The 26457-nt window shown below is 56.4% G+C and overlaps 2 protein-coding genes across 3 annotated transcripts in view; one reads left to right on the top strand and one right to left on the bottom strand.

Moving 5' to 3' along the window:
- The window catches only part of REC114 (REC114 meiotic recombination protein), a 29532-nt gene extending 24391 nt beyond the window's left edge, over positions 1–5141 (top strand). The window contains exons 5-6 of the mRNA XM_054168797.1: positions 3241–3309; positions 4980–5141. Coding sequence (XP_054024772.1) covers positions 3241–3309; positions 4980–5141 — 231 coding nt within the window. The remainder of the gene's footprint in view (positions 1–3240; positions 3310–4979) is intronic.
- A 1048-nt stretch (positions 5142–6189) lies between these two features.
- The window catches only part of NPTN (neuroplastin), an 84767-nt gene continuing 64499 nt past the window's right edge, over positions 6190–26457 (bottom strand). The window contains exons 5-9 of one of the 2 annotated variants that reach the window (XM_054168838.1): positions 21087–21220; positions 18882–19155; positions 8207–8228; positions 7116–7189; positions 6190–6721 (exon numbers count right to left, since the gene is read on the bottom strand). In XM_054168838.1, the coding sequence (XP_054024813.1) occupies positions 7129–7189; positions 8207–8228; positions 18882–19155; positions 21087–21220 (491 nt within the window). In that variant the 3' untranslated portion in view covers positions 6190–6721; positions 7116–7128. The remainder of the gene's footprint in view (positions 6722–7115; positions 7190–8206; positions 8229–18881; positions 19156–21086; positions 21221–26457) is intronic. The other variant, XM_054168839.1, reaches the window with a different exon arrangement.

The following is a 26457-nucleotide window of genomic DNA, read 5'->3' as shown; positions in this document are numbered from 1 at the left end:
CAAGAACAATGCTCCAGGAAGTGGTTCTTGCTCCTCAAGCTTACTGCAACATTTCAGAGCAACCAGACACCTTAGTTTGGGCCTCCAAAAGGTCACTAATTAATATACACAGAACCACAGAATGGTAGGGGGTTGGAAGGGACCTCTGGGAATCATTCAGTCCAACCCCCTTGCCAAGGCAGGTTGACCTAAAGAAGGTCACACAGGAACACTTCCGAGTGGGTTTTGAATGTCTCCAGAGGTGGAGGCCACCTCTCTGGGCAGCCTGCTCCAGTGTTCCATTACCCTTAAAAACGTTCCTCCTCATGTTTAGATGGAACTTCATATGCTCAGCTTTGTGCCCTTTACCCCTTGTCCTGTCCCTGGGCACCACTGAACAAAGCCTGCTCCCATCCTCCTGACACCCCCCCTTGAATCATTTATAAGCACTTATGGGATCCCACCTCAGAGCTCCTATGCTCATGGGAAGAGGATTGGCAAGCACATGGGATGAGATTTAGAGGTGGGGAAAAAGCTTTGCTCTGGGGTTTGAACTTCTCCTTAGCTAGAGAGCCTGGAATCGATGGCAGCAATTGGTGCAGGGCAGAAAGGTTAACCAGTAACGGAAGCAGCACCAAAGGGGACTTCACCAGTTCCCAGTTGGTGGAATTCTTTAGTGGGAGACATGGATGGGATCTGCTGAGGTTAACTGACAAGAATAGGGGGCAGCAAATGAGAGCTGAAAGGTTACCAGAAAAGCTCATCTGCAATTTCATCAGGGTGGATTTCAGCCAAGGCTGCTGGGAACCACCTGGCAGATTTCCACATAAATTATACAGGGTAGGAAAAATGCTGAGAGCCAGGTAAGGAGCCAGGAATTGTGTTCCCCTTTTTGCAGCTGCCTGCTCCTCTTTGCCAGCATCCAGAACTGTAAACATGCAACTGTTCACAAGCAATTTGAGCTTAACCTGACACCTCTGAAAGCCATTTCAGGGACAGCTCAGAATTGTTTCCCCTCTCCACGACAAAGAAGAGCTTAAAAGGGAAGGTAAAGCCTGATGGTGTTTCTGAGGGGCTAACTCTTGCATATAAACTGCAGGGAAGTCATTGTGCCCCGGTGCTCAGCACTGCTTAGGCCACAGCTTGAGTCCTGTGTCCAATTCTGGGCCCCTCAGTTTAGGAAAGATGTGGAGTTGCTGGAAGGTGTCCAGAGAAGGGCAACAAAGCTGGGGAGGGGTCTGGAGCACAGCCCTGGCAGGAGAGGCTGAGGGAGCTGGGCTTGCTTAGCCTGCAGAAGAGGAGGCTCAGGGGAGACCTTCTTGCTGTCTGCAACTCCCTGCAGGGAGGTTGGAGCCAGCTGGGGCTTGGGCTCTTCTGCCAGGCAGGCAAGCAGCCCCAGAACAAGAGGACACAGTCTCAAGCTGTGCCAGGGGAGGTTGAGGCTGGAGGGGAGGAAGAAGTTCTTCACAGAAAGAGAGATTGGCCCTTGGGCTGTGCTGCCCAGGGAGGTGGTGGAGTCCCCATGCCTGGAGGTGTTTAGGAAGAGACTGGATGGGGTGCTTGGTGCCATGGTTGAGTTGATTAGATGGGGTTGGGTGATAGGTTGGACTTGATGATCTCCAAGGTCTCTTCCAACCCGGTTAATTCTAGTCTAGTCTAGTCTAGTCTAGTCTAAACTCTCCTGGGGATCCAGAGGAGCAGGGTTAGCAGTTCTAAAATTATGTATCAAAGCAGGGCCAGGGCCATGAGGAGGAGCAGAGGGCTGGAGCACCTCTGAGGACAGGCTGAGAGAGTTGGGACTGTTCAACTTGGAGAAGGCTCTGAGGAGACCCTGTGGCCTTCCACTATCTGAAGGGGGCTATAAGAAAGCTGGGGAGGGACTCTTGAGGGTGTTAGGGAGGGATAGGACTGGGGGGGATGGAGCAAAACTAGAAGTGGGGAGATTGAGATGGGCTGTGAGGAAGAAGTTGTTGCCCAGGAGGGTGGTGAGAGCCTGGCACAGGCTGCCCAGGGAGGTGGTGGAAGCCTCCTGCCTGGAGGTGTTTGCAGCCAGGCTGGAGGTGGCTGTGAGCAACCTGCTGTGGTGTGAGGAGTCCCTGCCCATGGCAGGGGGGTTGGAGCTGGCTGAGCCCTGAGCTCCCTTCCAGCCCTGACAGTTCCATGATTCTGTGGTAACTTAGCCAGAAAACCTAAACCTCCTGGCTCTGGGGTAAAACTACTGGACCCAAGACTGATGTAATCTGGGAAGGTCCCACTCTACCCAGTATGTTTCCCCTGTCCAGTAAAGTAAGTCTGGGGGGGGGAAAATCCCTGCAAGTTTGCCTCACAGCATTTCCAGGGAAGCACATGGGATGAAGGGGCTTGACCATCTCTCCTATGGAGAAAGCCTGAGTTCCAGGGCTGTTTCATCTGAAGAGCAGGCTGAGGGGGGACCCTATCAATGTCTGTAAGTATCTGAGTGGCACATGTCAAGGTGAAAGCTCTTCTCAGTGGTGCCCAGTGACAGGACAAGGAACAACGGGGACAAACTGGAAGCAAGGAGGTTCCACCTCAGCGTGAAGGGAAACTTCTTTACTGTGAGGGTGCTGGAGCCCTGGAGCAGGCTGCCCAGAGAGGTTGGGGAGTCTCCTTTGATGGAGACTTTCAAAACCCTCCTGGATGCATTCCTGTGTGGCCTGCCCTAGGCGATCCTGCTTTGGCAGGGGGGTTGGACTCAATGATCTCTGGAGGTCCCTTCCACCCTTAGCATTGTGTGATTCTGAGAGCTCTGGCAGCTGCTGTTCAAGCTCTGTTATGTAAGTAGATTACCCGTGCTTTGTGCTGTGCCCATTTCCTGGTAAGATCAAGCAAGGAATGGGAGGTGAAGAAAAGATTTAATGGCAGAAGACTCCTGAGCACCAGCAGCAGGACTGTGGGTGTAATGATGCTCTTGCTCCAGGAGTGAGACTCAGGACTGACAGCTTAGACCAGGGCAGCTGAAAGCATACTTCTGCTGAGCACTCACAGAGTTTTTTCCAGTTACTTCCAGCAAGTAGTTTAAAAGTCATCTGAGTTCAGACACTGCAGCTTGACTGCAGGGTCATTATTCCTCATCTTCCATTTTTAAAGCCTTGAGCAGATGTGCATGCAGGTCTCATCAAAGATGCCTTGCCACTGCCTGAGGTGGCTGAGCACACTCTCCTCCCTTCACCTCTCTAACTGGAGTGCACAGCCCCACCCCCTGCTTGTTCACAAGCCCTCATCTGCATTGGTATCTTCTAGGCAGCTGAGCCTCGACTGGACTCCTGCACAGCCCTTGGAGAAAGCAGATCTGTGAGACAGCTAGCCCAGGTAAAAGCAGAGGGATCTGATACTCAGCTCTGTAACTGGAGCTCTTGGGCATGGAGAACAAGCAAGCTCCTGCTCAGCCAACTGCCTGCTCAGTGGCCTCACTTAACAGCAGGTTGCCATCCTCTCTAGCCACAAAGCCACCAGCTGGCTCTCCTGTAATGCCTGCAGCTAGGAGATGAGCTGCAAGCCCAGGAAGGTCATGGTGTCATTGCCCCCTTTGCCTAGAAAATATCCCCACCCCTAGCAAACTAGAGGCCACATCCCAACCAATGGCTTTGTCACTTCGGGGGCTCTGCAGAAACGACACAGCTGACCTCTGAAAGTACCAATCAGCAGTGGAAGGTCAACTGCCAGCGTCCCTGAGGAGCACAGGGGAAGGCCTGGAGGCCACCTCCTGCACTGGGAACCTGGGACACTGCAGTTAGATGACTGAGGAGAAAACACTCTCCAAACTCCTGTGCCTCTGCAGTTGCTCCTCAGGGTCTTTCTTACCCTTCCTTCCACAGTCACAGGATGCTCAGGTCCACATTTCTTCACACCAGTGGTGTAAGGGGCAGCTCTTGTGCTCCCTGTTCCAAACCTGTCTCTCAAAGCAGAGTCCCCAGTTCCACACACCCTGGTGGCTGACTCCCAGCAGTTACTGGCCACGGGCAATGCAGTGAGAGGGCACCAACAGGGCACAGTCTGCCTTTAACACCTCAGTTTTTCAGGACCAGCCTCTGCTTTAAGAGGCAATGCTGGGAACTGTAACTGAAGACCAACATGACAGACAACTCAGCTTCTAAAAGCTGCTGTTCTGTGGGCCCTGTGGCAGACAGGAGCACGATGCCCATCTCAAAGCAACCCTTCTGCCAGGGAGGGGCTGTGTTTGCTGAGCACACCCAGCCCTCTCTCACCTGCATTACTAACAGGCTCCCTGCTAGAGCAGCTTCCATAGCTTCAAAGCTCCTGGGGCAGCTCTGTGAGGAAGAAAAGCTGAGAGCCCTGGGGCTGTTGAGCATGGAGAAGAGCAGCCTGAGAGGAGATCTTCTCAAGGCTGATCAATAGCTAAGGGGGCCAGACTCTTGAGCAAGGGGCAGCAGGCACAACCTGGAACCCAGGAGGTTCCATCTGAACAGGAAGAGAAACTTGTTTGGTGTGAGGGTGCTGGAGGCCTGCAGGAGGCTGTCCAGAGAGGTTGTGGAGTCATCTCTCTAGAGGGATTCCAAACACACCTGGCCCTTGTCATGCTGGGCAGCTTGCTGCGAGTGACTCTGCTTTAGGAGCAGGGTGGGACTGGAGAGCTCCAGGCCCCTCAACATCCTTGTAGCTGCTGCTGGACTCTCTCCAGTAGTTGCCTGTCTCTTGAACTGGGGAGCCCAGAACTGGACCCAGTACTCCAGAGGTGGCCTCCCTAGGGCAGAGGAGAGGGAGACAACATCCCTCAACCTGCTGCCACACTCCTCATGCACTACAGGAGACCTCAACGATCTCTGGAGGTCCCTACAGGAGGCCTTTGGCCACAAAGGCATAGTGCTGGCTCACACTGTTGTCCAGCAGCACTCCTGGGTCCTCCACAGCTGCTTTCCAGGTCAGCCTTCCCCTGTCCTGGTGCCCAGGGGGGTTGCTGCCGTAGGCGCATTGCTCCATCCGCAAGAGGAGCTCAACGCCCCCGGCTCTTCCCTCTGCAGTCCGTGCTGAGGAAGCCGGCCGAGCTGCCCCTCCTGTACCAGCACTCAGCGTGGCAGGCAGAGGAGCTGGGGCCCTTCATTCGCCTCTGCCTCCTGGATCAGCAGTTCCCAGCCTTTGTGGAAGCTGTGGAGAAGGAACTGAGCAGACTGACAGAAGGCTGAGGAGCCGGCGCCTGGGGAGGGCCGCAGGGCTATCCCCCCAACCCCGAGCAGCGCAGGTGATCCAACTCTGACGCGGGGGGGGGGGGGGGGAGGGGTGTTGAGGGTTGGTTGGGGTTTGGGGGGATTTTTTTGGGTTTTTTTGGTCAGTGTTTTATTTTTAAAAACAGGTGAATCCACTTGGTTTTGTTTTTTATACATCATTGCACTTCAACAGATACACAGAACACGAGGTCATGCAGCTACAGTTACACACGTGAGAACCCTGTGACACAAGGCCTGGTTTCTACAATCTCTTTGTTGGTTTTTTTTGTCTGTGTTGGAAATCATGAGAAAGTACAGTGTCAAACTAAAAAGAGGACATCTCTTTTGTTTGTGGGGGGTTGGTTTTTTTTGTTGGTTTTTGTTTGTTTTTTAACTAAGTTGCATAGAATATCACCATGCTGTTAACATTTCATCATTGAAACCAAACAGAACCAAACCGAAAGGAACCAAAAACCCCCTTCCCTCCCTTCCCTCCCCCTCCCCCCCCAAACAAAACAAAACTATAAAAGTCTGCCTGAATTGAATGTACAAGAATATGTTGAACACATCAGTGCAAAAGGATCTGAGGATTTACAGGAGTTAACAAAAAAAGGAACCAAACAGAAAATCATCATCATCATCATCATCGTCGTCGTCGTCATCGTCACTTAAAAAGCAATCATATATATATATATATTTATATTTATCAACCAAAACGTTTTGTGTTGTTCTCAGCTTGCCTTCCGTCACCAGCCACCTGGCCAACCATCATCCCAGCCTCTTGGAAGTCTTTGACTGGAGGACACCCACACCCCACCCCCCCCAGCATCCCTCTCCGTTAGGTAAAGCCCTTGAGATAATTCCCCGGGGTTCCTGTTCGCCTCCTCGCCAGTTCCCAGCGCTCTCTCAGCTTTCGGACACACAGGAAGGAATTGAACAGCAGCAGCTTCGAAATGAAACGCGGTGACTGTCGTTTGGTTCTCCCGCCCCACCCCCGATAGCAACGCGGCCCCCCTCCCCTCCCCCCCCCCTCGGGCTCTGCAAGTTCCTCTGCACTGTAACGCAAGTCCCAGGAGATGGCAGCGGAGCGCTGGGGGAGCTCTGCCAACCTTAACAGCTACGGCAAGTAAAAAACGGCGCATGCGGGCAAAGCCAGCGACTCGCTACTCCTAATGTTTAAATAGATCGAGGAGGGAGAGGGAGAGAGAGAGGGAGAGAGAGAGAGAGAGAGCGCGGGGGGAGGGGAAGAAAACCGAATCGAAAGAAAAGGAGGAAGCAACATTCACAGCACATCAAAGCCCGAAAGAGTTTACACCTTCTACACGGAAGCGTTAGTAAAATGTATCTGGCTAGGTCACCCTTACAGGAGAGGCTAAATAAGGCATGCTTTAGACAGTCATATCGTTGCTCACTTGAAAAGGAGGAGGAAAAAAAAATCAAATCAAATCATCAGAGTAAGAAGAAGAATAATCAGACAGAACTGGAGTTCTAGAACCAAGAGTTCCAACCCTTAAATTTAGCAGGTCATATTGCCATCAGTCTCTCAGAAACTTAAAGCTCTACAAAAAAACAGAAAGGAGAAAAGGTGCCAGTCAATGCCTGGCAGCAGTGCCACCACCCCCTGCCACCACAGCCTGCAAGCAACAGCTGCTTGGGATCTACCTGGAGGTGCAGGTCCCCGACCACACCTCAGCCTCCGGGCGCTAAGTGACTGAGGAGGGGGCCGGGGGCATTGCCTCAGCAATAGCAGTGACTATGGAGACCTCAATCATTAAACTACCTGCAGCCTGCTGTGCTCTGGGACACCTGGCAGGAAGGCTCCAGAGCTGGCCCCCCAGCAGCTTTTAGCTCCTCACTACCCGGAGCCAGCTCTGTTGACACCTCCCCAGCAGCCAGAGGAGGAGGAGGAGGGCAGGCTGTGGGCTGGCCCTGGGCGGGGTGGGGCATACTTACATGATGAGCATTTCTAGTTTGTGTTTCTCTGGCGTAAGTTTTTATCTTTGTGATTGTTTGTAGAATTGGTTTTCCTGCAGGGACAGGAGACACAGAAAAAGCCATCAAAATCAGTCACAAACACTGGGGGGGGGAGGCGCTGGGGGGCTGTCTCTGTAGGTAACCATCAAGCATTTGGTGCTGCCTCTTGGCTTGCCCCCTTCGTGCCCAGCGCAACGTGCCTCCTCCATCTGTCATTTCCACTCCTGCAGCAGTGTTTCTTCCTACAGCACCACAGACTGCCTTGGGTTGAAGGCACCTTTAGAGGCCCTCTACTCCCAACTCGCCCTGCAGTCAGCAGGGAAAGCTGCAACTACAGCAGGCTGCAGAGCACCAAACTACCTGACCTGCACTGGTTCCAGGGATGGGGCATCTACCACCTCTCTGAGCAACCCAGGCCAAGGTCTCACCACCCTCAGTTTAACCAATCTCTTCCTTCTCTGCAGTCTGAAGCTCCCTCGTTTAGTTCACAGCATCCCCCCTTGTCCTGTCACAACAGGCCCTGCTCACAGGTCTGTCCCTAGCTTTCTTGGAGACTCCTTTGAGCACTGAAAGGCCACCAGGTCTCTGCGGAGCCTTCTCTCCTCCAGGCTGAACAACCTCAATCTCTGCCATTCTATCAGCCTCTGATCTTCCCCCACAGAATCCTAGAATGGTTTGGGTTGGAGAAGACCTCCAAAGGTCATCCACTCCACCCCCCCCTGCAGTCAGCAGGGACATCCTCCGCTAGATCAGGTTGCCCAGAGCCTTGTTGAGCCTCAGCCTGCAGGGATGGGGCCTCGACTCCCTCCCTGGGCAATCTGTTCCAGTGCTCAGCACACTCAGGGTGCAGAACTTGGTCTGTTTTCACTGATTCACAAACTGCATTGGGTTGGAGGGGACCCTCCAAGGTCATCTTGTCCAACTTGTTCCTCACATCCAGTCTAAATCCCCTCTCCATTTAAACCCTTGCCCCTGCCCCCGTCCCTGCAGGCCGTTGCAAACAGTCCCTCTCCAGGAGCCTCCCCCCACCCCCTCCCGAGCCGGCTCTTTTGTCTCAACGCCACACTTACATTGGCCCAGCTGGTTCATCGTCTGCAGCCAGCATCCCGACGGCATCCAGGGAGAGGCAGGGAGAGGAAGGGAGGGAAAAGAAAAAGAGGAGCGTGAGCGTTTGTGGGGGTGGCCCGGCTGCAGGGCAAGCAGCAATCCCATCTATCTACAGCGTTCAAGGCCATTCCGCTGGCTGGGCAGCCATGGAGTTACTGCTCGGGGCTGGGGTTTAATGGCAGGTGTGTGGCTTCGATGGGTTTAGTTCAAACACTTTGGAATGCTTGGTCATGAAGAACTGCAACTGTAGCGGACAGACTGTGGCAATGTGGGCACTGAACTCATCCTGTCCCCAAGTTCCAGTGGTTCAATCTCAGAAAAGAAACAAACAGGAGATGAGAGGACAAAACCAACGTCTCGGTTGTAAAATCCTGCTGGTTGGGTTTCTTGCTTCTCGCTCGAGTCTTTCAATGTCACTTTTTGGGCGTCAGTTTTGGGTTGGGTTGGGGCTTTTTTTGGGGGTACTTTTGGAAGCCATTCTCCAGCTGCTAATGGGGTAATGGCTGGTTGCACACCACGGGGGGGGTGTGCACCACAGGCTCATCTCTCCCCTGCGATGACACAACCTCTACACGCACGGTGGCTGGACTTGGTGACCGTAAACCAAACCCGATTCTCGGACCCCCTGCTCTGGGTTTCTTAACGTCTCATCGGGACGGGCCAGGTTAGGAGGACGCTGAAAGTGCAACCCTCGAGTCAAGCCCCCACAAGCAGTCCTTGGGCAGCAGCAGGCACTGTGTGTGTGTGTCCCACAGCACCAGGAGCTGGGGGGGGACCGCTGGAACACCTCCAGAGACGACAGACTCCAGTGCTGCTCTGCCCCTGTCTCTTTACAGACTTAGGGGGAGGGTGCAGGGGGGCGGAAATCATCTGCAAAGGAAGAATGTTTCACGTGAGCTCTTTCGGGACCAATTGAGCTTTTTTGGGGTGTGTTCTCAACCACTTAGCTGCAGTCAGGGGAGACAAAAGTGCTTTGAAACAGCAGCAATCACACACGCACAAAAAAAATCAGTGCAGGCAGTTAAGGGCTCCGGTGGAAGCCTTTCGGGGCTGGGGGGGAGCCCATTCGCGACCTGCTGGTTTTGGCACTGCCACCTCCGTGCCGCAGGGATTCGGTTTGTTGGTATTGAAGCCTCTAAAAGAAACTCTCAGCAGGATTCCACAAGGGTGCTTAGTGCACATGAAGCAGTTATGGAGATTACAGTCTCGGGAGTGTGTAGGCATCCGCATGAGCACACGCCGGGAGTAATGCCGGTCGCAGGGGGACATTCATTACTCCGCCTGTACCTTTCAAGGCAACGGATAGAGGCAAAGCCGCCGCTAGCACAGACAGTGACCCCAACGGAAAAAAAACAGAGGATACTCCAAAAAAAGAAAGGACTAACCACAAACCAAGAGCTTTACAGCCAAAATAACAGACTAGCCACACACCAGTGTCCACAGGAGTCCAGTACACTGTCGGACAAGGTACAGAGAGAACTGGGACTAGTCGGGACAACCAGACATCAATGTGCTGTTGTATATACAGTGGAGATATACAGAGACACATCGGGTACTGCGACACAAAGCACGGCAGAGTGACTCTACAACTTCCTTCCCCGGGCATCTTTTGAGTCACAAAAGATGGTGAAGCAGGCTGAGCCTCGGCCAGCCAGCAAGCCCCCAGCCCACCCCGGTGCAGGGCGGCTGGGGGCGGTGCCCTGCCGCTGCCAGGCTCCCTCGCCTGTCCCAGCTGCCTAACCAGCACCGGCACCAGCTTGGAGAGTTTGTTTGGCTGGACTTCAGCCATCGAACTGCACCCTGGCCGTACAGTAAAAGCTCTCGCTAGAAAATGACCACTTCTCCTCCTCGGTCAAAAGATTTCTGCCTATTTCAGGTCAGCACTTTGGTGTGGTTTCAAAAAAAAAGAAAAAAAAGAAACAAACCAAAAGGGAGGAAAGGAACAAAAAGCTCAGCGTTTCTCAAGGCTGCCCTCAGGTCTTCCCTTTACAAAGGTGCAACAAAAATGCCTGCTCAGAGTGCTTGAAACGAGGTGGTGAGGCACCACCCCTCCTCCCCATCTAGAAACTTAAGAGCTTAACAAACAACAACAACAACAACAAAAAATCAGAGCAAGGAGAATTTCTCTGCCGGGGGGCAGCCACTGAACCGCTGGAAAAGCATCCCCGGAACAGTACAGACAAGAGACCAAAACCTCAGCGAAACCAGAGAGGGGGCAACAGAAGGACGGGGGGGGGGGAGGGGGAGATAAATAAATAAGTACAATTAAAAAAGAAAAACAAAACAACAACAACCAAAAAAAAAAGACTAAATAAAGATTAAAAAGAAAGGGAGGGAAAAAAAAAATAACCAAACCAGCGAAACTCAAAAATCCAAATTAGTTGTGGAGGTGAATGAGGAGGTTTTAAGAGAGGAGTGTTAACACCATGACGTTGTGCGTTGGAGAGACTGAAGCGGAGGTTAAACAAACTCCAAAGCATGCAGAGCTCGCACTTACCACCGTGTTTTTAAGGGTATGATGCGATTGAAGGGGGGGAAAAAAAACAAACAAAAAAAAGAAAGTCATAGTAACCGAGAGGTTATCGACACCACCGCAAGCCTTCCACGCCGGCAGCCCTGCCCTACGCAACCTGCGGCCGCGCCCAGCGTCCTGCCGGGCGGCCGCTCCCCGGGGCGGCTGCTCCCCCGGGCGGCTGACCGCGCTCGACCCCCTCCTCCTCGGGCAGGGATGTCCTCTGGAAGTGGGAGGGGGAAGCGGATCTGCAGACTCCAAAAACCCCTCCTTGTTTAGGTGACACCAGAGTGACAACCCCCAACCAGCCAGGCCGGTGCTGTGGGTACAGCCGTGCCCTGCCTCTCCCGGCCCCGAAGGGAGAGGTTGGAACTGCTGCTCGGCTTCAGTGCATCGAGTACCAGGGGCAATCGGTCCTGCCAGGCACACAGATCTGGGCCTTCAGAATGCAAGATGCTGACAAATAGATCGGCTTGTGAGAGCTGTCTGGGGATGTAACTCCAGAGAAGGAGGCTGTGTTTTGTGTCCTCCCCTCCCTCCCTCCTTTCAGCCTTAATTCACAAGGTGGTTGTGATGTTCCTCAGGTTTCTGCCTCCTTTGGAAAGCTGCAGTGTTTCTTTTTAGCGTCAGATTTATCTCATGGAGCCTCTTGTGACTGGTGGCACTTGGAAATGAACCACTGCTGGCTGCTTCCAGCACTAAAACTCAGAGTGATGCACCCTCAGGGACTCAGCACTTCTGCCTGTGCTTTGGAAGTGGCAGAGAGAACTCCCCTGAGAGGCCAGCAGCTTCGTGGGGGAACTTACACCAGCACGTGGCACCCCCCAGACCTGCCGTGGCAGGTCAGGCTCCACCTGGCCCTGGGGAGCCTGATCTAGCTGGGGGTGTCCCTGCTGACTGCAGGGGGGTCGGACAAGATGACCTTGGAGGGTCCCCTCCAACCCAATGCAGTTTGTGAATCAGTGAAAGCAGACCAAGTTCTGCCCCCTGAGTGTGCTGAGCACTGGAACAGATTGCCCAGGGAGGGAGTGGAGGCCCCATCCCTGCAGGCTGAGGCTCAACAAGGCTCTGGGCATCCTGATCTAGCGGAGGATGTCCCTGCTGACTGCAGGGGGCTTGGAGTGGATGACCTTTGGTGATCCAACCCAAACCATTCTAGGATCTCTGCATGTTCAAAAGGCAAAGCTAAAGCCAGGGCCTGTGGCAGCTCTGGGCCCCTGTGTGACACTACAGCCTCCATGGTCTGCAAAATGTTAAGAGACTGCTGGGGAATTCTTCTGTTTCCAAGCTACCCTTTAAGATTCTGCTTGCCAAGGGAGAGAAGAATCTGACAGGAGGCTCAAAAGCTCTGGAGAACATTCAGAAGACTCCTGAGCTGTGCTTGCCCAAGCTGGGGGAACAAATTCATTTTCAGTTTGTAATTCTATGGAAGTTTCAGTTGACAATTTTTGTCTGTTCTTAAAACAAGTGGAAGGCTCCAGATGGAGCAGAGGGCAGTCCACAGCCACACAGGGCCACCAGTCTTCCCTACACCCTGCAGGAGCCACAGAGGGCTCTGGCTGCAGGCAGAGATTCAAAGGCAGCATTTCTCACCTTCTGTCTGGAGAGGAGAAGGCTCAGAGACCTTCTTGTGGCCTTCCAGGATCTGCAGGGGGCTCCAAGAAAGCTGGGGAGGGACTCTTGAGGGTGTCAGGGAGGGATAGGACTCAGGGGGATGGAGCAAAACTAGAAGTGGGGAGATTGAGATTGGTTGTGAGGAAGAAGTTGTTCCCCAGGAGGGTGGTGAGAGCCTGGCACAGGCTGCCTAGGGAGGTGGTGGAAGCCTCCTGCCTGGAGGTGTTTGCAGCCAGGCTGGAGGTGGCTGTGAGCAACCTGCTGTGGTGTGAGGTGTCCCTGCCCATGGCAGGGGGTTGGAGCTGGCTGAGCCCTGAGCTCCCTTCCAGCTCTGACAGTTCTATGTTTCTGTGACCCTCTTCCCTTTGCCTTCATGGATGAACTTGGAGGGAGGGGAAAGAAGAGGTGAATGGAGACAATCCCCTTGCTCCACCACCAAAGTGGCTGCTCTCAAATGCAGTGAAGGCACAGGTGTGTGTGGCCCAGAGCAGCGACACCAGGCTGGAGGAATCCTGCTGCTGCCACAGCACCTAACAAATGGGCACACCAGGCCCGGAGGCGCCAGGCTGCTCCATTGCCACCCTGGTACACCGATGCCTGCTGCTCAGCGCAGCCTCGCCGCCTGCCTCTGGGACCGTTTCCTCCCCTCGCTGGATTTCAGGGGTGAGGGAGAGGTCTGGGTAAGAGGAAATAAACAGAAACCCAACCCCAAAGTGAAGTAGTTACAATCAAATCGTTTCAGGGAAAACAGTTGGTTCTTTAAAGTTACTTACAGTAAGAGCAGGAACAGGGAAAGTCAAGAAGAAACAAAAGACTATTAGAAAGGGGGGGGGGGGGGGGGGGGGGATGGAGGGAGCCTCTGCAGGAGGAGCACAAAAGCATTTAAGGGAAGTCTTTGTATTAGGCTGAGAAATGAGAAGGGAAGAACAATGAGAGAGGAGAAGAAGGAGGCGTTACAGCCAGTCACCTCACGGCTCCGAGCTCAGGGTCCTGTGGGACGTGGGCTGTGAAGTAAAAACTCTTCACATTCCCCCAAGGGAATGCAGCCAACAGGTTTTTACTGTCTACTTACCCCAGGCACACCCTTTCAAAGAGCCTCTTGGCTAATCTCAGGCTGTTTGACCCCCCAGCAAGGGCAGGCACAGGCTCTCCGGGCCCCTCTGCCACACTACCTTGGGGTCACCACGGCTGACGGCCGCGGCCATCGGCAGTAAGCAGCTTCAGCTACCCTGACGGGGACGGAAGCGCCGCTGCCGCCTCCCATCCTCAAGGGAAGTCCAAGCAGCTGGCATTCTGTGCCAAGCACAGCAGCAGTGCCCCGCTGGCACCCTTCCCCGCGCCACATGCAGCGTCTCTGGCCTCCGCATGCCGGCACTCATGCAGCTCTCACCACCCGCAGCCACCGGAGGTCTGCTCACCCCCGCTGGGCCGCGCGCCGCCCCGGCAGCCCGGCGCTGCTCTGCCGCCCCTGAAGCCAGGCAAGGCTCTCTCTTGGGAAGGCTGCAGAGCCTCGAGCACAATCTGCCCTCCCTTCCTCCTTCCAGCACATAATTTGGACGGCAGAGGGAGGAGAGCGCCCCTAAGCCACAGGCACGCCAGCAAGGACCTGCCCCGGGCATCCTCTCCTGCCGGCCTCGCACCGCTCCTGGTGGAAACCCAGGGCTCACAGGTGCCGAGTTCCTTCTGCTGCTCAGCAGCAGCAGCAAGGAGGGAAACAAAACCCCCCCAGGAACAAACTGACGGAGCTCAATTATGTGAAGGAGGGAACGTCAGCCAAGGAGCTACCCAGCAGCCCTGTCCCACGGCGTACAAAGCAAACGAACGCCACACAACGAAGCAAGGTCCATGCAAAACCAGCTGCAGTCAGGAAATGCCAAAGTTCAAGGAGCATCCAGGTCCTCCCAGGTGGAGGCAACACCTTGTTGGGCCAGCAGGGAAGTGCCTTTTAGCCTCCTTTATCCCCTCCAACTCTGGAACCTAAGAGAAGATCTGCTCCAAGTGTAAGCAGGCGCCTGCCCCTCCAGCCTCTGCCAAGAGCTGAGGTGGTTGGCACTCTCCCACTGGCCATTTTTAGCCTGTGCCACATGGAGATGAGAGAAAGGGAAACAGAATTAACTCAGTTTGGTTTTGTTTTGGCTGGCCAGAGTCCCCAGGTGCTCTGGAGAGCAGCCCAGACACCTTCCAGGACGGAGATAATGTTTCCTTCCAAACAGTCCCATTCCCCACTAGCAGCTGGGTGGTTCTGGTCAGCATCAGTTCATCCCAAGCCCTTTTTGGCCCTTCTGTGTTTAGCCTTCCCCAAAAGGGCACAGCCCTCCAGCCTGCCTTACTCTCTTCAGGCTTAACCTGCCTTACTCTCTTCAGGCTGAACCTGCCTTACTCTCTTCAGGCTGAACCTGCCTTACTCTCTTCAGGCTGTACCTGCCTTACTCTCTTCAGGCTGAACCTGCCTTACTCTCTTCAGGCTGAACCTGCCTTACTCTCTTCAGGCTGAACCTGCCTTTGCTCTGAGGCTCTCATGAAGGTCCTCTCCTGCTCTGCCAGTACAAATCCTGGAGGCGCTGGTGGGCTTTCTCGGGGGGTCCCACACTGCTGAGGCTGGCCTGAGAGGCAGCATCCTCCTCTCACAACCAGCCTTCAGCAGTCAGGCTGCAGAGGGGCACGTGCCAACTCGCCCCCACACTGACCTGGAGGCTTCTTTGGGGGGGTGAAATGATCACCGGCTCAACACAGTCCTCCAAGGGCAGGGAGGGGAGAAGCTTCTGCCCTCGCCGAGGGCAGCTCAGTGTAGCTGAGACAGGCAAAGGGACTCCACTTCAGTCTGCAGAGCCTGGAGCAGCTTGGGATGAGCACAGCACACCCCAAAAAGCTGCCCCTGACTGGTGCAGGCTTCCCATGATAGACTCTTAGAATCCCTGTGGTTGGAAAAGACCTTGAAGGTCGTCCAGTCCAACCACCCCCCAACTCTGCCGAGGCTGGTGCTGAACCATGGCCTTCAGCACCGCACCTCTGACACACCTCCAGGGATGGAGACTCAGCCACCCCCCTGGGCAGCCTGTTTCAGTCTTTGAGAACCATTTCAGGGAAGAAGTTTCTTTTGATGTCTAAGCTAAACCTCCCCTTGGCAATTTGTAGGCCATTTCCTTTCACCCTGTCACCAGGGAGAAGTGACCTGGCTCCACCTGGCTCCAGCCTCCTTTCAGGGAGTTGCAGAGAGCAATGAGGTCTTCCCTCAGCCTCCTCTTCTGTACAGCTCCCCACCAACCCCAGCTCCCTCAGCTGCTCCTCCCCAGCCCTGCTCTCCAGACCCTTCCCCAGCTTTTGCTGCCCTTCTCTGGGTGCTCTCCAGCCACTCAATGTCCCTCCTGGAGGGAGGGCCCCAAAACTGACCCCAGGACTCCAGGTGGGGCCTCAGCAGCGGGGACAGCAGTCCCAGCAAGGATGTCACCTCACAGGGCCTGCACCCCAACACTTGGGCTGTCTGCCAGAGGCTGACACCTGGTCTGCAGCCGAGGATGTGCCAAGCTGAACAGGAACCGGGCAGCGACCCACAGCAAGATGTCCAACGGCCACCCAGCCTCTACCAGGGCTGCAGGGGTCTGGCTGCTCCTACCTGCCACAAAGGACATCAGAGACACCTGCAGACTAAGGAGGGCCCAGAGTTATTCCACCACGAGTGGGAGGATATGGAAGAACCTCGGTGGCTGAAGACTGATCCGAGGACAAAACCTACACCAGGACAAGCAGGGAGGATGCTCTGCTGCTGAGGCTCCCAGCGTCCTTTCCCCCCACCCCCATTAGAAGGGAGGCACTAACAGCTTGAACCTGGTGTGGATGCCCCTCCCTGGAGGTGCTCAAGACCAGGCTGGATGGGACCTTGAGGGCCCTGGTCTAGTGCAAGGTGTCCCTGCAGATGGCAGGGGGCTTGGCACTGGATGATGTTTAAGGTCCCTTCCAACTCAGCCTATTCCACGAGTCTCACTGCCGCAGCTTCCTATGAAGATCTGGCACAACCCCAGCCCCTCAGGGCTTCCAACACCAAACCCAAGAGGTCTGGGAAACCAGCTGACAGCTGAGAACAACCACAGCTGCTGCCAGCTAATACTGCTGTTAAGGAGGGTGGTGCTCTCTGCAGGAGCTGCTGGCTCAGCTGCAGGCTCCTTGGTGCTACCAGCACAGCTCGCTGCAGCACGCAGGGGTGGAGGTAGGACTTTGGGAGCAGAGAGGTTCCACTCCCAGCAGTAAGCAGGCATTCAAACATTAACTTTGGCATTTCCTAACAGCCTCTTGAAAACAATACAACCAAGGATAGCCCGAGGAAGGCATCCAGGGGTGGCAATCAGCAGCCCATCAACCACTTCTCATGTATGCATTCACCCAGCGCCTCTGCTTAGAGGGTGTTTTCCCACCACCACAGCAGGGAAAGCTTCAGCTGCCACTCAAAGTGCAAGAGTACCCAAGGGAAGGCAGGACTGGAGCTGAGATGATGTTATGCTGATTGTGCCTCTTCCTCCAGGCAAACCTCAGGCACAGGTATTAAGATTGTCACAGTCAGCTTTTGTCCTCCAAGAGTGGCCAGAGAAAACATCTGCCCAAGCACAGAGGGGCACTGCTCCCCAGGGCTCAAGCTTAGCTGCCTCTGAAGTAACAGCAGCCTGAGCAAGCAAAATTTAGTATCCTTGGTTACTTGGCTCATCATCTTGGACACCTCTCCCAGAGATGATGAGCCTGGATCCCTCAGGGAGCTGAGGAGCAGCCAGCCCAGGCAGGGAAACTTCAGCCTCTGGTACAAACAGGTAGTGACTTCACCTCCACGCTGCGGTGGTGGCTGCCCCGTGACCTGCTCAGGTCAAAGCCAATTTCAGCTGCACTGAGGCCACCTGAGGCTGCTGGTAATGAATCAAAGCATCAAATTGACAAGCTGCTGCCTTGGTTTGGACCTTCTGAATCAAATCATCAAAATTAACAAGCTGCTGCCTTGGTTTGGACCTTCTGAGACTCGAAATGCAGTTCTGAAGCAGAGGGAACTACCAACAGCCACCACAGAGGTGAGATCGTCCCCGGCCACCCTGGCACCACCGCTAGGCCAGAGCCACGTGGGAACAGCACCAATGAGTGCTGGAGTTGCCTGATCTGAAGTTTTCTGGGCTGGCTGAGGGCTGCTTTGAGGACCAAGTGCTGGCAGTCCAAACCCCTCAGGAGCTGTGGAGCTGTTAGATATGCAGAGGAACATGCACGACACAGGGTGAGCTTGGTTGGGTACACACCTAGAGCAGGCTCAAGGCGTGCTGTAGAATGAGCAGGTGACACTCCAGAGGTGGAGCTCTAAAGCTGCTTTCCCCTCGGTATGCACTGCTGGAGGCAGTGCTGATCTGCTACAGAAGTGAGCCAAGGCTCAGCCATCCCCACAGGGCCAACACTGCTCATGTCTGGTGGGACTGCTGGCGCTCCTCCTCCAGAGCGCGGCTCAGGAGGCCTGACGAGCGTCACGAGCAGAGCGCGGCCTCAGCCCCTCTGTCACTGCTCCACAAGCTACCACACAGCTGCCTTTGGAAGTCACCTGCCATGCTGGAGAGCCTGTCCAGCCCAGGAAGGCACTGATGATGCAGAGCTTCCTGTGCTGATCCAGCCTGGTGCCTGCCACAGGCTAAAGCGCCTGCTCGCTCCACTGGCTGGACGGGCCGTGTTCCTACAGCAGGTTTCTCCCCACCCCAGCTGCTTCTCACAGGGGGTTCCTTGGCAAGCACTGTGGCAAGCAGCTGAGTGTCATGCTAAAGCCCTGCTGCTCCCCTGGGGGTCTTCCAAATACTCATTTTAGCCTCAAATTCCTCCCAGCTTTTAAAGAGGAAGGTGTGCAGAAGCAGCTTGCAGAGTTGGCACTTGGTGTGTGCACCACAGAGGCTGCAGCTCAGGAGTGCTACCATCAGGCCTGATCTGCAGGAAACTCACCTCAGGCCTACCACAGCTGGGTGAGGATTCCAGAGCATTCCTCAAACACAAACTCAGCTGCACAGCAAACTCCGAGCTCTGCCTCCTCCGCTCCCAAAGCCCTTCTGCAGCGTCCCTGCAGTCCCAGCCCCTTCGTGGGGAAGGCTTCCTTACAAGACCTGCCCAGTGTCCAATCCAGATGCCAGGTGGAAGAGGGAGTGCCACCACAGACTAGTGCCCGCCTCTCCCCTCTGGGCCGCCCTGTGCTCCTCAGGGCTGACGTGCAGGGCTCCTCAGGGCTGCCTCACGGCAGGGGAGAGACTGGAGTGCTACGTCCCTGGTGCGGGAGAAGCTGTGAAAGCTACTGCAAAGACCCACCCATGGTCTGAGAGAGAGCTCTTGGGCCCTCTGCACGTGCTGGGCTCAACGTTCAGAGAGGGAGCAGAGAAGAAAGCCAAGAGCTCAGAGCTGAGGGGAGTGGGCTGCTGATCCTCCTGCCACCCAGGCCCCGCTCCGCTCTGCCTCGGGCGGCTGGCCGGGCCCGGGCGCTCCTCCTCCTCACAAGTGCCTCGGGGCACACTTACCGTCTGGGACTTCATCCGGCCTCTTCCTCTTCTCATAAATGACTATGATGACCACCAGGATGACAATCTCTGCCAGGATGCCCAGGAAGGGCCAGAGGGGAGCCAGGTGGCTGCGCACACGCAGGATGGTGGTGACCGAGACGGAGCCGACCTGGTTGGTGGCGTTGCACTGGTACTCGCCGGGGTCCTCGGTGATCTGCAGGTTCGTGATGCTGAGCTCGGTGTAGTTGTCCTTGTTTACAATGAAGAACCTGCCAGAGGAGTTGTTGATGTCCTGGTATGAAGGGAGACAAGGTGGAGAAGAAGCAAGAGGGTTTAGGAGGCTTTGGTGCCTTTGCACGGGAGGCGCTCCCTGCCCAGCTCTGCCCTCAGGCGCCTGCCGCTCCAGCTGCCAGCCTCCCTCCTCATCCTCCTTTGAGGAGCTCCAGCCAGCACACACCACTGGCTGCCAGCAGGATCAGCAGGCAGTGGCTGCAGCACCTCTGCTACAAGGGCAGGCTGAGGCAGCTGGGGCTGCTCAGCCTGGAGAAGAGAAGGCTCCAAGGAGATCTAATAGCAACCTGCCAGTAGCTGAAGGGGGCTACAAGGAGGCTGCAGAGGGTCAGTTTCCAGACACCTGCAGCGTTAGGATGAGGGACAAGTTGGAGATGAGAGGAGATTTAGACTGGCTGTGAGCAACAAGTCCTGCACCATGTGGGTGGTGGAACACTGTAACAGGCTGCCCAGGGAGGTAGATGAGGCCTCAGTCCTTGAAGATGTTCAGGGTAAGGCTGGACAGGGCTCTGGGCAACCTGCCCTGGTGGAGGATGTCCCTGCTGAGTGCAGGGTGGGTGGACTGGGTGACCTTTGGAGGTCTCTGCCCACCCAAAGCATTCTAGGGTGCTGTAATAATGAATAACATTTGGCTTTACTCTGTAATGAAGAGAAGCAGGCAGTGCTCACAGGGCACAGAACACAGCCAGCTGGGGCTGGAAAGGCTCCAGAGCAGGAGACTCCACAACCTCTCTGGGCAGCCTGCTCCAGGGCTCTGGGACCTCACAGTGCAGAAGTTCCTCCTCCTGGTGAGGTGGAACCTCCTGTGCTGCAGTTTCCATCCATTGCCCCTTGGCCTATCCCAGGGTGCAGCTGAGCAGAGCCTGTCCCTGTCCCACCCCTCCTGACCCCCAGCCCTCAGCTATTGATAGCCATTGATCAGATCCCTCTCAGCCTTCTCTCCAGACTAACCACCCCCAGGGCTCTCAGCCTCTCCTCCCCAGGCAGTGCTCCAGGCCCTTCCTCATCCTCATAGCCCTCCCCTGGACTCTCTCCAGCAGATCCCTGTCCCTCCTGAGCTGGGCAGCCCAGAACTGGGCAAATGCTGTTCCTGGGATGGTTCTGCCTTGCAAGGACCTTCTCTGCCCCTCTGCTGTGGCAGTGCAGGCAGCTGGCTGGGGGTGCTGCAGGTGAGCAGCTCCTGATGCTTGCTGGGGTTGTTTCCAGCAGGAGCAGTGCCTGCTCCCTGTCTGAGGCAGCTCTGACACACCAGCTGCTCTGCTGCTCTCCAGCAGATCCCTGTCCCTCTTGAACTGGGGAGCCCAGAACTGGAAGCAATATTCCAGGTGTGGCCTCACCAGGGCAAAGCAGAGGGGTGAAGAACTTCTTCCTAAGAAGCCCTGAGACCAGGCTGCTGGTTCCCTGCTCCCAGGAGCCTGGGGCAGGCTGCTGGTTCCCTCTCCCAGGAGCCTGGGGCAGGCTGCTGGCTCCCTTGGGGCAGGCTGCTGGTTCCCTCTCCCAGGAGCCTGGGGCAGGCTGCTGGCTCCCCTGGGGCAGGCTGCTGGCTCCCTGCTCCCAGGAGCCTGGGGCAGGCTGCTGGCTCCCTGCTGGCTCCCCTGGGGCAGGCTGCTGGCTCCCCTGGGGCAGGCTGCTGGCTCCCTTTCCCAGGAGCCTGGGGCAGGCTGCTGGCTCCCCTGGGGCAGGCTGCTGGCTCCCTCTCCCAGGAGCCTGGGGCAGGCTGCTGGTTCCCCCTCCCAGGAGCCTGGGGCAGACTGCTGGCTCCCCTGGGGCAGGCTGCTGGCTCCCCTGGGGCAGGCTGCTGGCTCCCCTGGGGCAGGCTGCTGGTTCCCTCTCCCAGGAGCCTGGGGCAGGCTGCTGGCTCCCCTGGGGCAGGCTGCTGGCTCCCCTGGGGCAGGCTGCTGGCTCCCCTGGGGCAGGCTGCTCCACACCTACCTCAAAGACTCCGTTGACCTTCTTGCGCCAGACCCACTCGGGGTGCGGGAAGCCCACGGACTTGCAGTACATCAGAGCCTCCTGCCCCTCGTTCTTGTTCTCACTTCTCTTGTGGCCAGTGATGTCAGGAGTGGCTACAAGGCAGAAGGAGAAAACAAACAAGGACAGACACACTCTCTCTGTGTTTGCAGGCTGCTCCTTCAGCAGGTGTTTGAAGCTCCTCCCAGAGGAAGTGAGCCACAAGCTCCCTGAGGCTCTGCCTTTCCCCACACAAGAGGAACTGTGATGCCCAGGGCTCTCCCAGCGGCATCTCAGCTGAACACCTGCAAGAACATTCCTCAGGCTTGGCTTTGCCAGGCTGACAGAGGAGGGAGAAACCTCCACCCTCAGGTTTGAGCCACAACACTCAGATGGCTCAGCTGTTCCTCGGTGCAGGAAACAGGCACCTGGCCCTCCCCAGGGCTCAGGAGGTTCCTCTCGCTCTGGCTTTGAGGCAGAGCTGCCAAAGAGTCTGCTTACAACTTATCATAGAACCAACCAGGCTGGGAAAGGCCTCAGAGCTCAGCAAGGCCAAGCTGGCAGCCAGCACCTCCTGACAGCTCAACCATGGCTCCAAGGGCCACATCCAAGCCCCTCTGCAACACCTCCAGCCATGGGGACTCCACCACCTCCCTGGGCAGCACAGCCCAAGGGCCAATTCCTCTGGCTGCCAAGAACCTTCCCCTCCCCTCCAGCCTCAACCTCCCCTGGCACAGCTGCAGACTGTGTCCTCTTGTTCTGGGGCTGCTTGCCTGCCTGGCAGAAGAGCCCAAGCCCCAGCTGGCTCCAAGCTCCCTGCAGGGAGTTGCAGAGAGCAAGAAGGTCTCCCCTGAGCCTCCTCTTCTGCAGGCTAAGCAAGCCCAGCTCCCTCAGCCTCTCCTGCCAGGGCTGTGCTCCAGACCCCTCCCCAGCCTCCTTGCCCTTCTCTGGACTCCTTCAAGTCTCTCAATGGCCTTCTGAAACTGAGGAGCCCAGAGCTGGACACAGGACTCCAGGGGTGGCCTAAGCAGTGCTGAGCCCAGGGCACAATGACCTCCCTGCTGCTGCTGGCCACACTCTGCCTGCTGCAGGCCAGGATGCCCTTGGCCTTCTTGGCCCCCTGGGCACACTGCTGGCTCCTCTTCAGCTGCTCTCCACCCCTCCCCCCAGCTCCCTCTCTGCCTGGCTGCTCTCAGCCACTCTGTCCCCAGCCTGCAGCACTGCCTGGGGTTGCTGTGGCCAAGGTGCAGCCCCTGGCACTTGGCTGTGTTCAATCTCCTGCCCTTGGCCTCTGCCCATCTGTGCAGCCTGGCAAGGTCCCTCTGCAGAGCTCTGCTGCCCTCTGACAGCTCAACTCCTGCCCCCAGCTTGGTGTCAGCTGCACCTCTCCTGCTGCTGGACTCCATCCCCTCCTCCAGATCATCAATCAAGATATTGAGCAGGCTGGGGCCCAGCACTGCTCCCTGGGGCACACCACTGGTGCCTGGCTGCCAGCTGGCTGTGGCACCATTCACCACCACTCTCTGGGCTCAGCCTCCAGCCAGTTCCTCACCCAGCTCAGAGAGCTGCTGTCCCAGCCAGGGGCTGACAGCTTGCCCAGGAGCTTGCTGTGGGGGATGGTGGCAAAGGCCTTGCTGGAGCCCAGGCAGACTCCATCCCCAGCCTGCCCCACATCAGGACTTTGAACTGATGCTGTCTTCAAGAGCATTTCTGGAAGCTGAATCCAGGGCTGCCTCCCTGCAGCACCAATTGGAGCTTCAGCCCACACACAGGCTGTGAGCTGCTATGCTTGAAGGCCCTTCCAGCAACAGCACTCCTGGGTCCCTCTGGGTAGCAGCAGTCACAGAATCAGCCAGGTTGGAAGAGACCTCCAAGAGCAACAAGTCCAAGCAATCACCCAGCCAGACCATGGCACTAAGTGCCTCATCCAGGCTTCTCCTAACCACCTCCAGGGACACTGCCCCCAGCACCTCCCTGGGCAGCCCCTTCCAGCTCAGGCCCATACACAAATGCCTCTGTTCCCAGGAGGGCTGCAGGTGAAGCTGGGCAGAAGGCAACCCTGAGCTCCACAGAGGGTCCTGGGAGTTCATTTCTCTGCCAGCCAGGTCAGTGCTGCTCGTGGCAGCCTAATGCCTCACGAGAGATTAGGCTGGATCAGAGCAGTGCCTGAGCTGAACCTGCCCTTAAGCAGATGGCTCTGGTGCTGCAGTGACCACCTCTAAAGGCCACTTGCTTTCTAGCTTGCTAATCGTGTCACACGTGGCCTGCTGTGTGCTGGCAGCACACTGAGCTGCTAATCCAGGCCAAGCCCCAGCCCAGGCTCCAGGAACAGACCCCCAGGCACTGGAGCTCAGCCCCAGGAGTCTGCTGAAAGAGAGAGCTCCCTTCACTACCCCTGCAGAGAGGGAGCAGGAAGGCTTTTGCCAGCTCAGCTGCAGGCTGGAGGAGTGAGAGCAATGGCACAGCTCTGCTGGGGCCCAGCAAACCAAAGGCAAGCAAAACCACCTCAGGCAAGCAGACAGCACCAGCTGGAGCTGCCCTTCCCCACAGGGACATCACAGCCCTCTGGGAAAACCATTGGCAGGCTGAGGTGCTAAGGCAATTGGCACCTTCCAGGGGCAGAGGCTCTTCAGCTGCAGGAAGTGTCCCAGGCCTTGCTCCTGCAAGAGTCCCTTTGGAGGCAGCTGACTGATGATGAGTAGGGTAGGGTAGGGTAGGATAGGATGGGATGGGATAGGATAGGGTAGGATAGGATAGGATAGGATAGGATAGGATAGGATAGGATAGGATAGGATAGGATAGGGTAGGGTAGGGTAGGGTAGGGTAGGATGGGATAGGGTAGGGTAGGGTAGGGTAGGATGGGATAGGGTAGGATAGGATAGGAGGGGATAGGATAGGATAGGATAGATAGGATAGGATAGGATAGACCAGGTTGGAAGAGACCTTCCAGATCATCCAGTCCAACCTCTCACCACCACCATCTGATCAACTCAACCATGGCACCAAGGGCCTCAGCCATCCTCTTGTTCTGGCTTTGAAGCAGAGCTGTCAGAGATTCTGCTTACAACTTATCAAAGAATCAACAAGGTTGGGAAAGAGCTCAGAGCTCAGCAAGGCCAAGCTGGCACCCAGCACCTCCTGACAGCTCAACCATGGCTCCAAGGGCCACATCCAAGCCCCTCTGCAACACCTCCAGCCATGGGGACTCCACCACCTCCCTGGGCAGCACAGCCCAAGGCCCAATTCCTCTGGCTGGCAACAACTTTCTCCTCCCCTCCAGCCTCAACCTCCCCTGGCACAGCTGCAGACTGTGTCCTCTTGTTCTGGGGCTGCTTGCCTGCCTGGCAGAAGAGCCCAAGCCCCAGCTGGCTCCAACCTCCCTGCAGGGAGTTGCAGAGAGCAAGAAGGTCTCCCCTGAGCCTCCTCTTCTGCAGGCTAAGCAAGCCCAGCTCCCTCAGCCTCTCCTGCCAGGGCTGTGCTCCAGACCCCTCCCCAGCCTCCTTGCCCTTCTCTGGACACCTTCAAGTCTCTCAATGGCCTTCTGAAACTGAGGAGCCCAGAGCTGGACACAGGACTCCAGGGGTGGCCTAAGCAGTGCTGAGCCCAGGGGCAGGGTCCCAGCTGAGACCAGAGGCTGCATTCAAGCCAGAGAGCTGCTGCAGTGCTTTTTGGGGTACCAGAAGCATGGAGGTCCCTGCTGCTGCTGGCCACACTCTGCCTGCTGCAGGCCAGGATGCCCTTGGCCTTCTTGGCCCCCTGGGCACACTGCTGGCTCCTCTTCAGCTGCTCACCACCAGGACAGCACCTGGAGGCCATTCAGTGTTCAAGCTGAAGTCTCCAAGGAGAAAGCAAATCAGCTGTAGGGGTGAGTGCACTGCCTCCCACCCTCAGGAGATGAGGCATGGGTGTGCAACAGCCCTTCAAACCAAGCCCCAAAGGGGTCTGTAACATTCCAGCCAAGACATGGTGGCCCAAGAAGTGAATTTCATCTCATAGTCCACTGAGAGAGTCCAACAGAGGCTCTGAGGATGAGAGAGGGACTTGAACAGCTCTGCTGTGAAGGAAGGCTGAGAGCCCTGGGGCTGAGAGGGGATGTGATCAGTGCCTCTCACTGTGTGAGGGGTGGGGGACAGGAGGAAGGTGCCAGGCTCTTTTGGTGGCTCCCAGGGACAGGACAAGAAACAGCAGGCACAGGATGGAGCACAGGAGGCTCCACCTCAACACAAGGAGAAACTGCTTCACTGTGAGGGTGCTGGAGCCCTGGAGCAGGCTGCCCAGAGAGGCTGGGGAGTCTGCTTACATGGAGACTTTGCAGACCTGTCTGGCTGTGCTCCTGTGTGACCTGCCCTGGGTGGTCCTGCTCTGGCAGGGAGGTTGACCTCAAGGATCTCCAGAGGTCCCTTTCAATCCCTAACAAGCTGTGAGCTCTTCCTTCTCTCTTTTAGGCAGGAGCTGGGTAAGCTTGGTGACTTCCCTGTGGCCTTTGCTTCCTGCAGGCTGAGGTGCAGAGAGCTGCTCCTGGAGAGGCCAGCAGCACCAGAAGACAAGAGCCAGCCTTGAGGCAGCAAGGTGACCATCCCAGAGCTGGCACTGCCAGGCTGTCAAAGACACTGGGAAAGGAAGAGCCAGGATCCACCAGCTCAAAGCTGAAGCCCCACCACAGCCCCCCCCTGCCAGCCCTTCATCCTTCACTGCCAGCAGCCAGTGAGTCAAAGCAGAACCTTGCAGGGGAAGAGGCTGCAGCAAGTCAGCATTGTGCAGCTGGCCCACTTTCCTCTGAGGGTGCTGACAGCTCAGGAGAGGAGGAAAGCTTTCTAGGACATCCAAAGCCCTCCTGCAGGGTGCCCTCCTCTTCCCCTTCAGCCCAGGGATAATTATATTTCTCCTGTAAGAGGAGGACCTCATCTCCAGGCTCTCCCAATGGGAGCAGAGGAGCCAAGAATACCTCCTGCCCTGCCCTTGCTGAGCCCACTGAGCAGCAGCCCTTCCCAGCCCTGCCAGGCCAGGCACTACTTCTGTCCTCAGCCTGAGGGGAGCTCTGGGGAGAACATTCATACTTCAGGGCATGATGCTGCTCACTCTCAGCCCATGGCTGAGCCACAAACTGAGGGAAGTGGCTCCCTCCCTCTGCTCTGCTGAGACCCCACCTGCAGCACTGCAGGCACTTCTGCTGCCCCCAGCACAAGAAGGACCTGGAACTGCTGGAGAGACTCCAGAGGAGGCCATGAAGATAGTCAGAGAGCTGGAAAACCTCTACCACAAAGACAGGCTGAGAGAGCTGGGGGCTGTTCAGCCCTGGAGAAGGCTTCCAGTACCTGAATGGAGCTCCAGGAGAGCTGGGCAGGGACTTCTG

Source organism: Dryobates pubescens, chromosome 17 (assembly GCF_014839835.1).
Source record: "Dryobates pubescens isolate bDryPub1 chromosome 17, bDryPub1.pri, whole genome shotgun sequence".
NCBI lineage: Eukaryota > Metazoa > Chordata > Aves > Piciformes > Picidae > Dryobates > Dryobates pubescens.
This window is presented reverse-complemented; position numbering and strand designations above follow the sequence as displayed.